At 44.8% G+C, this 13,311-nt stretch overlaps 1 protein-coding gene across 1 annotated transcript in view; it reads left to right on the top strand.

The window, feature by feature from the left end:
- The window catches only part of CLCN1 (chloride voltage-gated channel 1), a 63,093-nt gene that overhangs the window by 27,064 nt on the left and 22,718 nt on the right, over window positions 1-13,311 (top strand). Inside the window, exons 3-8 of the mRNA XM_044439582.1 lie at window positions 1,160-1,291; window positions 3,237-3,365; window positions 4,028-4,161; window positions 4,874-4,951; window positions 10,466-10,544; window positions 11,291-11,416. Coding sequence (XP_044295517.1) covers window positions 1,160-1,291; window positions 3,237-3,365; window positions 4,028-4,161; window positions 4,874-4,951; window positions 10,466-10,544; window positions 11,291-11,416 — 678 coding nt within the window. The remainder of the gene's footprint in view (window positions 1-1,159; window positions 1,292-3,236; window positions 3,366-4,027; window positions 4,162-4,873; window positions 4,952-10,465; window positions 10,545-11,290; window positions 11,417-13,311) is intronic.

Raw genomic sequence — 13,311 nt, 5'->3', positions numbered from 1 at the left:
TGGAGACTGGCACAAAGTCACCCAGTGAGTTTTCATGGCCAAGAGGGGACTACAACTCAGGTCTCTCGAGTCCCAGCCTGACGCTCTAACTACTGCACCACCTGTCTCTCAGACTGAGCCCCTTATGCTATTTTCCCTTCAAAATTGAAGTCATCTGAAGTGCGTGCTTTTAAAAATAGCACATACTTTTTAAAAAATAAAATAACATGTAATTTTACTTGCAAGCTGCCTCTTCTCTGTTTCTCAGTCCCTAAATCTGTTCCTGTTGTTCTATTTGCACACACTACTCTATCTTACATCATCCTAGTTGGGGACAGAGAGGGTAGGTGGGAAAGATTTGTCAGCAACGGAGATATGTGTCTCCCTCGCTGAGAAAGCACCCACCACCCATCTCGAGCAGCTGTCTTCCTAACCAGAAGAATGCATTGTCAGTAATGGTGGCCCATAACAGCATGAATACAGTAGAATAACTGGATTAAGAAAAGGATTAGTCCAGTGTATGGATCTTCAATACATACATACCAAGAGATAATTCAGAAAGGCAACTTTATTCTCAAAGTGCCTCCTATACTAAAGGAGCTCTGGAAAGGAAGGGGTTAATGGGGTGAGAGGGACTCATATAATGACTGACGAGTTCATCATTTTATCAAGTGGTGCTGAATGCTCAAAATCTAGTTGATGAGATGAACTGTTCTTTTTACTCAGGCTTGTCAATAATACCATTTTTGCAGGGTAGGTAAAATGGAAAAAGTTTCTTTTTCCTCATTCATGCTAAATCTGTGGTTTGCTAAGTTCTAGTTGGATGCACAGCCCATGCCTGACAAAGTACATGGACTGAAGATGATGAAATCCTACTGAATTCACTGAAGTTGGGTGACTTGATATCCTTCAGCTTCTCTGAATTACAGGATTCAGAGTTTCTCTGAATTTCAGAGTGGACCATCTGCCAGGTTTAGACCTGCACTTGTCTGCACAAGAAGGAAAATTCATGATCTGGCACAAGTTAAGCACCATTAAGTCCCATTAATTTCAGTGGGAGACATTTCCTCTGGTTGCTCACACACCCAGGGAAGTAAATAAAACTATACATGTGGAACTTTGGATGGATCGTGTCCAGAATGTTTATTGCAACTTGTACTGTTTTCTTTTTCCTCCTCAGCCTGTGCTAAAAGCATCAAGAAATATATTACCAAGAAGCTGGGAGAAGACTGGGTATTCCTGATCCTTCTGGGTCTTGTAATGGCCCTGGTCAGCTGGGGAGTGGATTATGCCAGTGCCAAGAGTCTGCAAGGTACATGGCCCACTCGCTGAAGCAAACAAACTGAAGACAAATGCAGTCAGAGTGTACTAGATGGTCTGTCCCGGGAAATGCAGACTGAGGTTGAAGCTGGAACTCTGACCTTGGCGCACCCTCCCTCCGCCCTCTCAGCCAGACTTGCTCTTTTCACGCTCGCTGGGGCTGCAAGGACACAAGACTGACCTTGGAGCTGGGTTTGGGGAGGAGGTCTGGGGGAAGGGAGGCAAAGCGTGCAGCTCCACTGGGATATGATGTATTCCTGCAGGGCTTCAGCCTGTCCTCACAAAGACTTTGCCAAAATTGGCAGCCTAAGCATTTTGTGGGGAAAGAGAAGTGCAAAGGCAGCCTGTCCCTAGGGCGATGCCCATAATCCTCCAAGTTTGGAAGGTTATGGGCATCCTGATAGGATTGTGCCTTACAGTGCAATCCTGTGCGTGTTTTGACCGAAAAAAATCCTAGTTCCCAGCACACAGCCTGGGGTGTGCTGGAAGTCGTAGAACATTTTCTGTCTGAACATGCATGGAATTGCACCCTTATTTGAGTCTACATTGCAGCAGGATCTACACTCCTGTACACAAATGCTGAGGAGCCGACAATTGAAATTCATAAGTAATTTAAGTAAAATTTCGTAAGTAAAATAGAAATATAAGAACAATTAAGGGCCAAAGGAAACGTGAATGATCTCCTGATTTTAACAAGTTAAACGGTGTAAGGCTGCCAGTTTCAGTGGCAGAATAGGAGCAAGAATAGCTTTTCTTTTACTCCTCCTGCTGTTTGTCATTTCAGAATTGCCTTCCCCAACATGCTTCTTCCTGCCATGGGAAGGACACAAGTGGCCTGCATCTTTTTCTGTGCAGGTGGGATTGCAGCTTTGTGTTTGGCAATTCTCAAGCACAGAAATATTAGGAAGGGAAAGATGGAGGCAGCTCCTTCTGCACCCCTTACTTCTAGCCCAGGGGTGCTTGTAGATGAGGCTTGTATTGCTTCATTGCTCTGCCTCATTCACAGGACTTTAAGGGGTTCTAGATGGTGTCTCCCCCTTGTAACTTCCCTGTACTTTGCTACCAATTCATTCATCTTTCTTTTTCTGACTGCAGAACATTGATGAAGCAAAGTTGGAGTAGTGGCACAATGCCTTTTGGCTGTCACTATTAGGACCCCTCCCATCTTAAATCCCAACTGAGCTCACCTACACAACATTACTCTTTTTTAAAAAATAAAGAGCCTGGGAGGCTGTTCATGCTTCTCCTTTGTATCATTTAGTTTGGCTTTGTCTGTTTAAGGTTGGTGAGCCTGGCTGTGTTTATCATCAGAGTTTGGCCTATGACTGTGCCTGCCAGAGTTAACTCCTAGGGTGGACACCCTCGTTCAGCCTGAAAGGCAAATTCCATTTCAGAGCAGCTTCTGGGGTTTCCATTCTAGCAGTGAGGCAGACCAAAGGCCAGAACTACCAGCACATTTCAGCTTGAAGCTCTTACTGCTGGTAACTAAGACTTGTGAGAGGCGTTCATTCATTCATTCATTCATTCATTCATTCATTCATTCATTCAAGATATTTGTATGCCATCCTTTGCAAGAGCCTCAGGATGGCTTATACAAATAAAATACCAATACATAATAGCATAACATAAATAAATTAACGACCCACTCTGGTTGCAATTAAAATATGGAAATAAAATTCAATATTAAAACTTGTTAAAATATTGATTAAATAAAAAGGTCTTAACCTTCCAGCATACAGTGCTCAGGAAACTCAAGTTTGGTGGCTAGAGGAAAGGGGGTGGAACCAGGACAGTAGGGAACTGACAGGGCGGGGGGATTTCAAAACTCGAGGAGTGCGGGAATTGGCTGCTGGGCCTGAGGTTCTGGTTTAGTCTGATGCTTACTAATCCCTTTCAAGTGCTACAGCGGCTAACGCATGTTGTTCTTCCCTCCACAGTTTACAAGTGGATGTACAAAGAGCTGCACCCAAGTATTCCTATGCAGTTCCTGGCCTGGGTCACCTACCCGCTCATCCTCATCCTTTTTGCTGCCCTCTTCTGCCAGCTTGTATCTCCGCAAGCCGTGGGTGAGAGAACAAGGGACGGGAAGAGTTCTCTGTCCGAGGCTTGAACTATACATCAGCCACTTGTTCAGGTCTAACAACAGCAGGCCCAGATCTAACCCAATCGCTTAGGAAGTGCCTTGCATTTTTAGAGTGAAAAAGGAGGCTCCGTTAAAAGGAGCTGGTTGCCTCATATTTCCCTGTACTTGCTGGTACCGGGGTCTGCTCGTGACATTTGGAGAAGGCAGGGATTTTAGCTGCAGGGAGACGGAGCCATTTAATGCACCCACAGACACATGCACATAGTGGCCGTGTTCACATGAAGCCAGAACAAAAACCAGCCACAGTAGTTTCTTTGGGCAAGTGGCACACCATGTGAGTTGCCCAATGAGCCTTGTGGTATGTGTCTTCTCCAAACCCAAAGACAGTGAGGTGTGTAGCAGGGGGCAGCCTTGGAACTGCCCGGAACCCTACAAGATGCCCTACAAGATGCCAAGCCGTCCCCTCTGTGCACCTCACCAGCTTTGGACACAGGAAGCCACATGGCTGCTCAAGGTCTCCAGTCCTTCACTTTCTCTCTGAGTTTCAGCCATCCTGTGTTGATTGAGCTTCCGTCTCTGTGCGTGAGTTTTGCTTCCCTGTCTCTGAGGTTCCCCTCTTCATTGTTACTTTTATGTTTTGTTCAGGCTCTGGGATTCCTGAGCTGAAGACTATTATGCGGGGAGTTGTCCTCAAGGAGTACCTGACACCTAAAGCTTTTCTGGCCAAAGTTGTGAGCCTGACAGCTGGCCTGGGAAGTGGGATACCTGTTGGGAAAGAGGTAAGCTCAGCTTTGGGTATAGAAGTGAGAGGAGAAGGCAGCAAATGAAAGGAGGCGGAAACTCTGTGAATTGTAGTATGAGAGGAAGGTCACACGGGATAAAAAACCAGCCATTCTAATAAGTAGGGCTGATTGAGAACAGGCTATATTGCTGCAACCAATGCGAACAGAAGCTTGGGCACTCCCTGCCATGAGTAGGCCAGGAGAACCCACATATCTCATGGTGGTTCATGCTGGGGAGGCAGATATGGCCACTGATGGACCCGGAGAGCTATGAAGGGAGGAGCAGTCCTGAGGCAAAGAGGGCTGTGAGGGAGGAAAAAGTAGGCCGCAGACCAGAGCTGTATCTAATGCAGAGCTGCACAGACCAAAACAAGCAGCCAGTTACTGGGCTGCAGGCCTCTCCCTGGTGCCCTGGAGTGTGAGCATGAGTAGACATGCCTCTCTTCTTCTTCTCGCTAATTAAGAATATATATTTTGGGTCTTCCCTCCTGTGCCTGGAACTCCTAAAGGAAGTTTTCAAATATGTGACTCCTGAATGGCACAGCAGAGTTCAGTAATGAGGAAGAGATCCTTTCAAGACAGTGAACGATGGGAGTGGGGAAAGAGAGGCAAGCAGATTGGTGGGGTAGTTGGAAGCATGTAATGTGATGCTGCTTCTCCCGCCTTTGCCCATCCATGTTTGTTTGTTTGTTTCGTCCTTTTCTCGCAGGGGCCCTTTGTGCACATCGCCAGCATCTGCGCTGCCGTCCTCAGCAAATTCATGTCCATCTTTTGTGGTGTATATGAGGTAAGTGTTCTGCATGCTTCATCTGGTTTGGGAGAGAGATTGCTCTGGGGAAAGGAGCAGTTCAGAGTGTTGGTGATGGGAGTTTGATTAGAGTTAATAAAAATCTGTAAGTTAGATGACAGACAGGTAGACAGTATGGGAAATGACAGCAAGTGGCAGGATAGCTACCTGTAAAGTCAAAGAAGCAGCAGGCAAAATATGGAGGGTCCCCTCAAGAACAATCAATCAAAAAGCTTTGGAATGTCAAGGAAGCAAATTACATTGCATGTTTCATTGCGGTCACAATCATCAGTTTGAGCCCGTGGTTTTTTTTTTTTTTTAAGGCCTGACTTAAAATTGGGAGCAGCTTCTGTGTAAGCAAACAGGAGCTTCTGAGTTGCTGAAAAAGGCTATTGGGAATTCTGGTGAAGGATTAAAAATTTAAGAGGTTTGAACCGTGCTTCTGGCAGCCAGGGATGGGACTTTAATCTCTTGCTCTGGTTCCTGTCTCTCAGCCATGGCTGCACCGGTCCTGCAGAACACGGAACTTTGGCTTGCCCAGATCTCACTCAGTTCTCTGTCACCTCATTCTTTGGGAAAATATATTTCCACATAGCTGCAGATCTGCATCTTGGAAGTAAAATTATGTGAAATGTATGCCAGGTGACCTACATCTGCATCATTTATTCCTGTTGCAGATTTTTTCTTCTCTCTGGAAGTAGGCTTTTACTTGGGGCACACAAAGTCTTAACTGTAGTCGCTAACCTTATATGAAGTCTAGTTGAGCAGCTGTAAATAAGCATGAGCAATTTCATCAAGACTTCTGGATTGACAGCAGGTATCAAGAGGCAGCAGGGGGCTTTATAAAAAGAAAGCCAACAGGTGACTGTTGCTCACAGTAAAAACCAGCAGGTGTAAGCAGGCGTGTCTTGTGGCTGGCTGTGGCTGTGGAAGCTCACTGCTTCTAACCCTGGCTGTAAACAAACAAGAGGCTGTGTAACAGTGGCTGGCTTTGTAACTGGCTGTACAACACCGTTCCAGTAGCCAGGAACAAATGGCTGGAGAGCTGGCTTTCTAAGGCATCTGATACCTCTGAATCATCAGTAAATCAATGAAATAAAGCCAATGCCAGGCTAGAATGGAGACTGGCACATAGTTCTAGAGCTAGGGGATGCCAGCTGTGTCCTCTGAGTGACTGAAGCTCTTTATCATGGTTGTTCATGGCACCAAAGGCCAGGGCCGTCTTAACAGCATTATGGGCCCCGGATAAAGCTGCATACTAGGGCCCCTACGACAACTGCAACTACTGTTAATTTTGGAAGTTTTCCAATTTTCCAAGGGTTAACAGATTAGTATGGGGCCCACGGGCAGGTGCCCATCAGGCCTATGTGTTAAGACGGCCCTGCCAAAGGCAAGTAGGCGGTTCTCCTGATCAAAGCAAGCCACAATGACTTGTTGCGAGTGCAGCCCCCAATGACGTTGGGGGCTGGACACAATTTGCGTGCACACTGCCCAGCTGTGGCTTATCGCATTTGAACCTGGGCTCGTTGGAGGGTGAAACAAAGCCTCAACAACCCTACAACATTCTGCACGTTATTGATTAAGCCATGGTGGCTTGTTCCGATCATGTGAACTGAGTCACTGGCTGTGCTCTGAGGGACAGCTGGTTTTGCTGCTGACTGTTGCTTTGCTTGGGAGGAGGGGACTAATCTCATGGCTGTGCAGCCTCTGCGCACCCTCTAACCTTGGCATGCCTCTCTTTGGCTGGGCTTTCTATTCCAGAATGCGCACAGGCAACTTGACTTCCTGGTGGCGGCTTGCGCAGTTGGAGTTGGATGTTGCTTCGGGGCTCCTCTTGGAGGCAAGTGCATTCTCGTATTTGTACAAGATGTTTACCCTCCAGGCTGAGGAAATTTCTGGGATGAAAGTCATGTGTTCTGTGCAACCGGCACCACAGTGCACTTCTCTTATCACATATCACCTGACAGGGAGAGAGGAAAGAGGCTATAAGATATGCTGTGGATAACAGGAAGTAGGTGCGATGCAAGGAAGTGGCATCTCACAGACCAGCAGGAAATGACTTAAATCTCAAGCTCGTGTAATCTCATTCTGTTTTCCAGCAATGATCCGTATTTTCTGAGCCAGTGCTTGAAAAAAATAGTAGTTTCTGTTATTTCTCTCTTTTGGGGAAAAAGAGGTTGTTACTAGGCTGTGCTACCTTCCCCTTCACCCTCTTCTACTAGATGCCTGACCAAATGGTAATGGTTGCTGAATGTGTTTCATTGGCAGCAGATCATTCTTTTTTTCTTTTTTCAAAGAAAGGAAGCATATACTGTCTGTTTACTAACAGGTTCTGCTTGAGAACCCACAATAGTACAGGCTGTTTTAAAGTTTGCACAGGATTTAGCAGGCAGGAAGAATCTTTCAGCAACATACGATAGAGAGTGTGTGTGAGAGAGAGTGTGTGTGATGGGGGACTGTAAGTGTCGTGCACTGAGGTGGTGATCCATGCTATAAAAATAAGACTATCCAGGAGCATCCCTATTTTCAGGTGTGAAATTTTGGAGGGTAAGGATGCGGGCTGCCGTATCAGCTTAGCTGGGAAATTATACGGTGATGCTGTACTAGTCCATGAAAGGATACAGCTGAATCCATAAGAATAAATGATTTCTTTAATGTAGTCAAGAACAGAAAGTGTGGTTGTGATGGTGTTTCTCTTTGAAGCAGGGCCAATAAGGTGTCAGAGTCTTAAATTATGTGACAAAGCCCTGCCACCCTGCACAATTATTTCTTTCTTACACTGAAATAGCATTTTGGATGATCCGGAAATTTAGCAGAACTTCAGAATTTGACTTACATTTTTGAGCCTTTTCCTAACTAAATTGAGAAGAGCATTTATGGATTTTAGAGAAAGGTGTAACATATTAAATAAAAAGATTTAGAAGATTTAAGACTTTTCAATATTGTTGACCAATATTTTTAAATCTCTAATTCAACAGTATGTATAATTGGTGGTGTTGGACTAATGTATGTGCTGAGGATATACATTCAAGTACATTTCAGCAGGAAAGTGTGCCTAAGAGTCTCCTATTAGATATAATTAGATAATATGGTGTCCAGGCACAGGGTGAATGCATGCAAAGAGACTGTAGTGGCGAGCCCTGTCTCTTTAGCTACGCATGTTGAGTGCTGGTAGAAGAAGTTATTGGGACTTGCTGGCTTATTCCCACGTCCCCCTCTGTGTGTTGACTCTATGCATGAGAGTCACATGAACATATTGGCAGCGAAAGACAGACAGAAGTTGAATGATGGGTTGATTTGTGCAGAACTGGTGTGTTTGTGTGAGCAATGGGTTTCAACAAGGGTGTATTGTCACCACCCATGAACTCTCAAGGCAGGAGTGCTCTCATGTCAGTGGTCATCAGGCAAGAGGGTATCTTAAACTCGCATCCTAAATTATTTGTCATTTGTGCTTCCCTTTCTATTATAGTTAGACTTTTGGCAGTTTCCTTGCATAAAGTATGTTTACCTTCTAAGTTACTGTACCTGAGGTCTGATGGCTGCCTAGGTAAACTGGCAGATAAATCACAACCTGGTCAACATGGCCTGTAGTAGAAACATTTTCCTTTCCTTCGGAAGAGAAAAAAATATTCAAGGCAAGCAGAGAGTTCTTTTCAAAACTTTATTGCAACAAAGGGAGTGGAGAGGTTCCTTCCCCTGGCCAGCTCAACTCAGCACGTGTTCACATCAGGGTCCTGGGAGTTGACAATCTTTTCCGTCTGCCTATCCTGTGCCACCTATACCTGTTCTTCCCTCCCACTTCATCCCTCCCAGGTGAATTATCATGAGTTTATTTCCTATGCAGGGTGTGTTTGTTAATAGTCATGAGGTCTTCATTGAGCAAGTTTCCTGCTATCTTGTCTACCGACAAATCCTTCCTGTTATCTGATCGCAGCCCCCTCCCTCTTTGGCTAAGGAATTTTATGTGTTACTTTTTTTTTACTTTTCCTGTTTCCTTGTTTCAAACCATCCTTTCATCCCTATCACCCTGTGCCAAGCTTTCTCTTTTGAAAAGGAGACAACATCAGTGATGGGGCGGATTTCGGGTTCAGCGACCAGGAGGGGCTCTTCGGAGCTAGACTTGATTTGCCCCTTACGGCCAATTCCAAACCTAGCATGTTTTTCCTTGTTGAGGAATATAATGTATATTGGAAATCTTACTTTGGAATGAAAAATCCACTTAGATTTTGCAGGCGAGATCTATCAGCAGGATACTAAATTCCAAAGGGTGGAAATGTATGGGTTAATACAAAAGATCACATATGTTTTAGAACTGGTTGAAGAGCCAGATGGCACATTCAGAAATACTTCAGAAGAGCAAGCAGGGTGTTATGTTTAAATGTTTCCCTAGTCATACAAAGAGCCCTGCTCTATGCAGTCCAATAATCGGCTAACAAAGTGTGTATGGGAAGCCCTCAAGCCTCTCTAAACGTGGGAGAAAAATGTCTTCTTGCCTAGGGAAACCTAATGCTCTAGCCACCTTAGGCTGTAATCGTATAAACACTTTCCTGGGAGCAGCACTTCTGAGTAACACTTCTGAGTAATCAAAATGCATGGAATAAGATAGTGCTGTATATGTTTTTTTGTATGGGCAGCAATTTTTTTTCTACTGGTGGGAGTTTTCCAATATATAATCTCCCTTGTAGTTTCTAAAGCCGGTTCCTTCCATAATGGCAGGGTGCTGCTGAACAGGTAGTTTGTCTTTCATCTCTCCAGTTTTCCATGTCCAAACATGGGCAAAACAGGAAAAGCATTGCACACCTACCGTGCCACTGTATATCAAGTGTCTAATGGCGGCTTTGATCACAACAAAACTCTCTGCTTGGGTGTCGATTTCCTGGAGGAAAGTGTGAAGGTTCTGCATGCAGAATCTCATATGTGGTAATCCTGTACATGTGCAGAGTGCCATACTGGGGAGATACTGCTAATTGTGACTTCGTAGTACATGTGCATACAGCAATTTACCTATGTATTGAATTTCCACACATGAAAGTCTACATGAAAAAATTATGCAGTTTTCCTACACCTCTAAACTGGAATTTTACAAGCGATTTTCTCTAGCATATCCTACGCCATACTTCTTAACCACCAACTAATGACACTGAATACTTTCTTAACTTTTGAAAACAGTGGAAATCTGAGCGAATTCTGCAACTGCAAGAGCTGAGGACTCATCCGTGGGCCTGGTCTCTTGCATGAGTCCATTTGGGAATTACTCCACCTTCTGTTTGTGCACTGGAGCTCATGAGTCAAAGCGACAAGACCCGCTGGCATGTTCAGCATCTAGAAATGGGCGCAAGATGTGCTGCTAGATAGCATCTGTTGACTATCCTAAGAGGCTGCCTTCCAATTCTGTCACTCACTCCTCCTTTTCTTCCCTCTCTCTGTGTCTCATCTGTGTGTCCCTCCCTCCCTCCCTCCCTCTCTGTCTGTCTGTCTCTCTCTCTCTCTCTCTCATGTCTCTTCCACCAGTAGCAGCCATATTATTACACAGACGTCCTGACTGTGGGATGTGCAGTGGGTGTTGGCTGCTGTTTCGGGACACCTCTTGGAGGCAAGTGGCTGCAGGTTATCACATCCTTCCTCTGTCCACCATGCCCTATCCCCCTTTAAGCCCCCTTTGCCCTCCACTCTTTCTAAAATAATCTGCTTCATTCTGGCCAGCACACCTCCCATCTTAGCAAGGTAGAGGCTGTTTCCCCGAGGCTTCTTCTAATGACTCTCCAGGAGCATTTCAACTTGGAACTGCACAGACAGGGCCAGTCTGAGGCTCTGAGATACACCCTGTTGCTCTGGGGAAGCAACTTCTGCTCCACCAAAGCGCTGATCATCAAACTTCATTCTGGGGAAACGTTAAGCTGCTTGGAGGCTTATTCGGGGCTCACCAGTAAGAAATCAGTGAGTTGCTGCAGTAGAGTGAGGGATGTTCTTTGGTGTTCCCTCAATTCATGCTGGGCAACAGTGTGGTGCAGTGGGCCTGTCCAGAGCTTCTTGGGAACTTAATTGCAGTGTATAACTCGATGTGCACAGGTTCCTCAACAGAAAGTGTCCCTTTAAGGCAGAACTTCTGGAAGCTACTGGAAGTGTGAACTGGGGCCTTTTAATTTTGCTTTGTTCAACCCTAACCTGAAGGAAACCTTTCTTCTGAAGGTCAAACTAGATGTTCCCTTTTTAGGCCCGCTATTCCTTTTGTACTCCCTTTAACCACATGCTGTGGGAATGACAGCTGAATGGGGTGAAGGGTGGACTTGTGCATGTGTGAGTGGCCCTGTATTGATGTGAGTGTCTTTCTTTCCTTAGGGGTGCTCTTCAGTATTGAAGTCACTTCCACCTATTTTGCTGTTCGTAACTATTGGCGTGGATTCTTTGCAGCCACATTCAGTGCCTTTGTTTTCCGGGTCTTTGCTGTCTGGAACAAAGATGCAGGTGAGGGGAAACACAATGGATTTGCCATTTCCTGCTCTGACTGTAGCATACCAGCAAGGGATGGTGTAGGAGTGTCTGATGAATGCATTCTTCTTCTGTGAGCCATGTGCTCCCTGTTCCAGTATAATTTCACTTCATTTTCTGTTTATTTACATTTCTGTACTGCCCGATGCCCCAAACTCTCTCTGGACAGCTTGCAAAGATGGATTATAATCTTTACCAAGCATTAGTAGGTCAGCCTTGGTGTTTTCATGCAGAAACCTTAAGAATGGCAGAGGTGGTGGGAGAGCACTGATCTGCTCTCCAAGCAAAGATATGGGGGGGTGGGGTGTTTGGTCTGGAACAAGCAGACCCAAGCAAATGAAAATGGCGTATCTAGATTCACTCCAATTGCATCTGGAGTGGAGGTGGTGTCTTCTGCATGCAGATTTTTACAGCCAACTTCTAAGTACTTGTGGAGAAAAGAAAGGCACACCTGCACACCAGAGAACCCAGCACCAAGGACACGACTCAGGTTACTTTACGGCAGACCTGGGCATTGTAGGCCCAATGGCTGACCCTGACTGGCCCTCATGAAGTCACTATGTTTAGCGCTGGGAGATTTCATGTGTTGTAAATTTGCGCTAAATAAGTAAAATTGAATTGAATTTATTGCTTTTCATGTAATGTTAATGTTTTTGTGAATATTCATTAAATAGTGTTGTTCTGTGCTCCACATTTTCATTGTATCATTGTAATGTTTCATTTACTGTTTTTATGGAGATATATATTGAGCAGAGCTGTAAGTGTATTGGTCCGGCCCTTAACAACTGTCAAAGTTTCTCATGTGGCCCCATAGGAAAATTAATTGCCCACCCCTGCTTGCCCTCCTGACGTCAAGGAACAAATTTCCAGAGATGTTGAAGCACTGCTTTAACCTTCCTCCTGCAAAAACACCCACAAACACCTGACATTGGATACAAAGGGGGTCATTTTTGACCCCAGGCAGCAGTGCCTCAAGCAAGGCAAATGCTGCATAAGGAAGGCTCCCCCCAACCCTGATCATTTCCCCCAGGAGGTTTCAGTCAGCATAAGACTAGCCTGCAGCTTTCAGCAGGTATAGGTAATTTGAGATTTAATATTTCCTGCAGCAATGCATAAAAGTAACACCTGCATAACAATACTTGATTTATTTACCTTTTTGCTCTGCTTTACATTAGTTTGACCTACAAACTTTAAACTGGCATAAAAAAGCTTTTTGTCAGTGCTGGAAGTTTTAGCTTAGACTCTTTGTTTTCAAAAGAAACAAAGAAGATCTGTAGTTAACCTAATTTGATGCCTTGGTTTGGATCATAAAAGTACCCCAGAAAACTATTATCCTGCAAATTTGGAGACATATTGTTACATCAGGCATGTTTTGTTTTGTTTTATAGAAAGAAAACTGGAAGAGGCAGGAGGCTGAGATTTGGGGACATTTTTTACTAGACAGATTTTGACAAAATCTGGAAGGACTAGACCATAAGTCTACTTGCATGTAAATTACACAACAAAAGCGAGCCAAGGGAAGACCAGTTACCCCAACCCACAGGATTAGCTAAATTATACTGTTACTCTCTTCTCAATTGCTGCACCCGCCTTCAGTCTTCTCAAAGTTCTAGGAGGGCAAGGCAGTTTTTCTGATTGCTTTGAAAATGAAGCATACAGTGCAGGGCTTTTGCATTGGACACTTCTGGGCAATATGAAAATTCAAACAAAAGCAACTATGAAACAGCAAGGGACTTTTGAAAGGGTGAGCCCTTTCTTATTAAAAGAAAATTGACCACAGAATCCAAAATCCACAGATGCACCATGTTAATACCACACGGTGTTGCTTGTGCATTTAGGATGCCTGTTCACTCCTGTGTCAGGCAGAAGCG

Source organism: Varanus komodoensis, unplaced genomic scaffold, assembly GCF_004798865.1.
Source record: "Varanus komodoensis strain SLA01 unplaced genomic scaffold, ASM479886v1 scaffold35, whole genome shotgun sequence".
Lineage (NCBI taxonomy): Eukaryota > Metazoa > Chordata > Lepidosauria > Squamata > Varanidae > Varanus > Varanus komodoensis.
The sequence above is the reverse complement of the archived record's forward strand: the minus strand, read 5'-3'. Positions and strand labels throughout refer to the sequence as shown.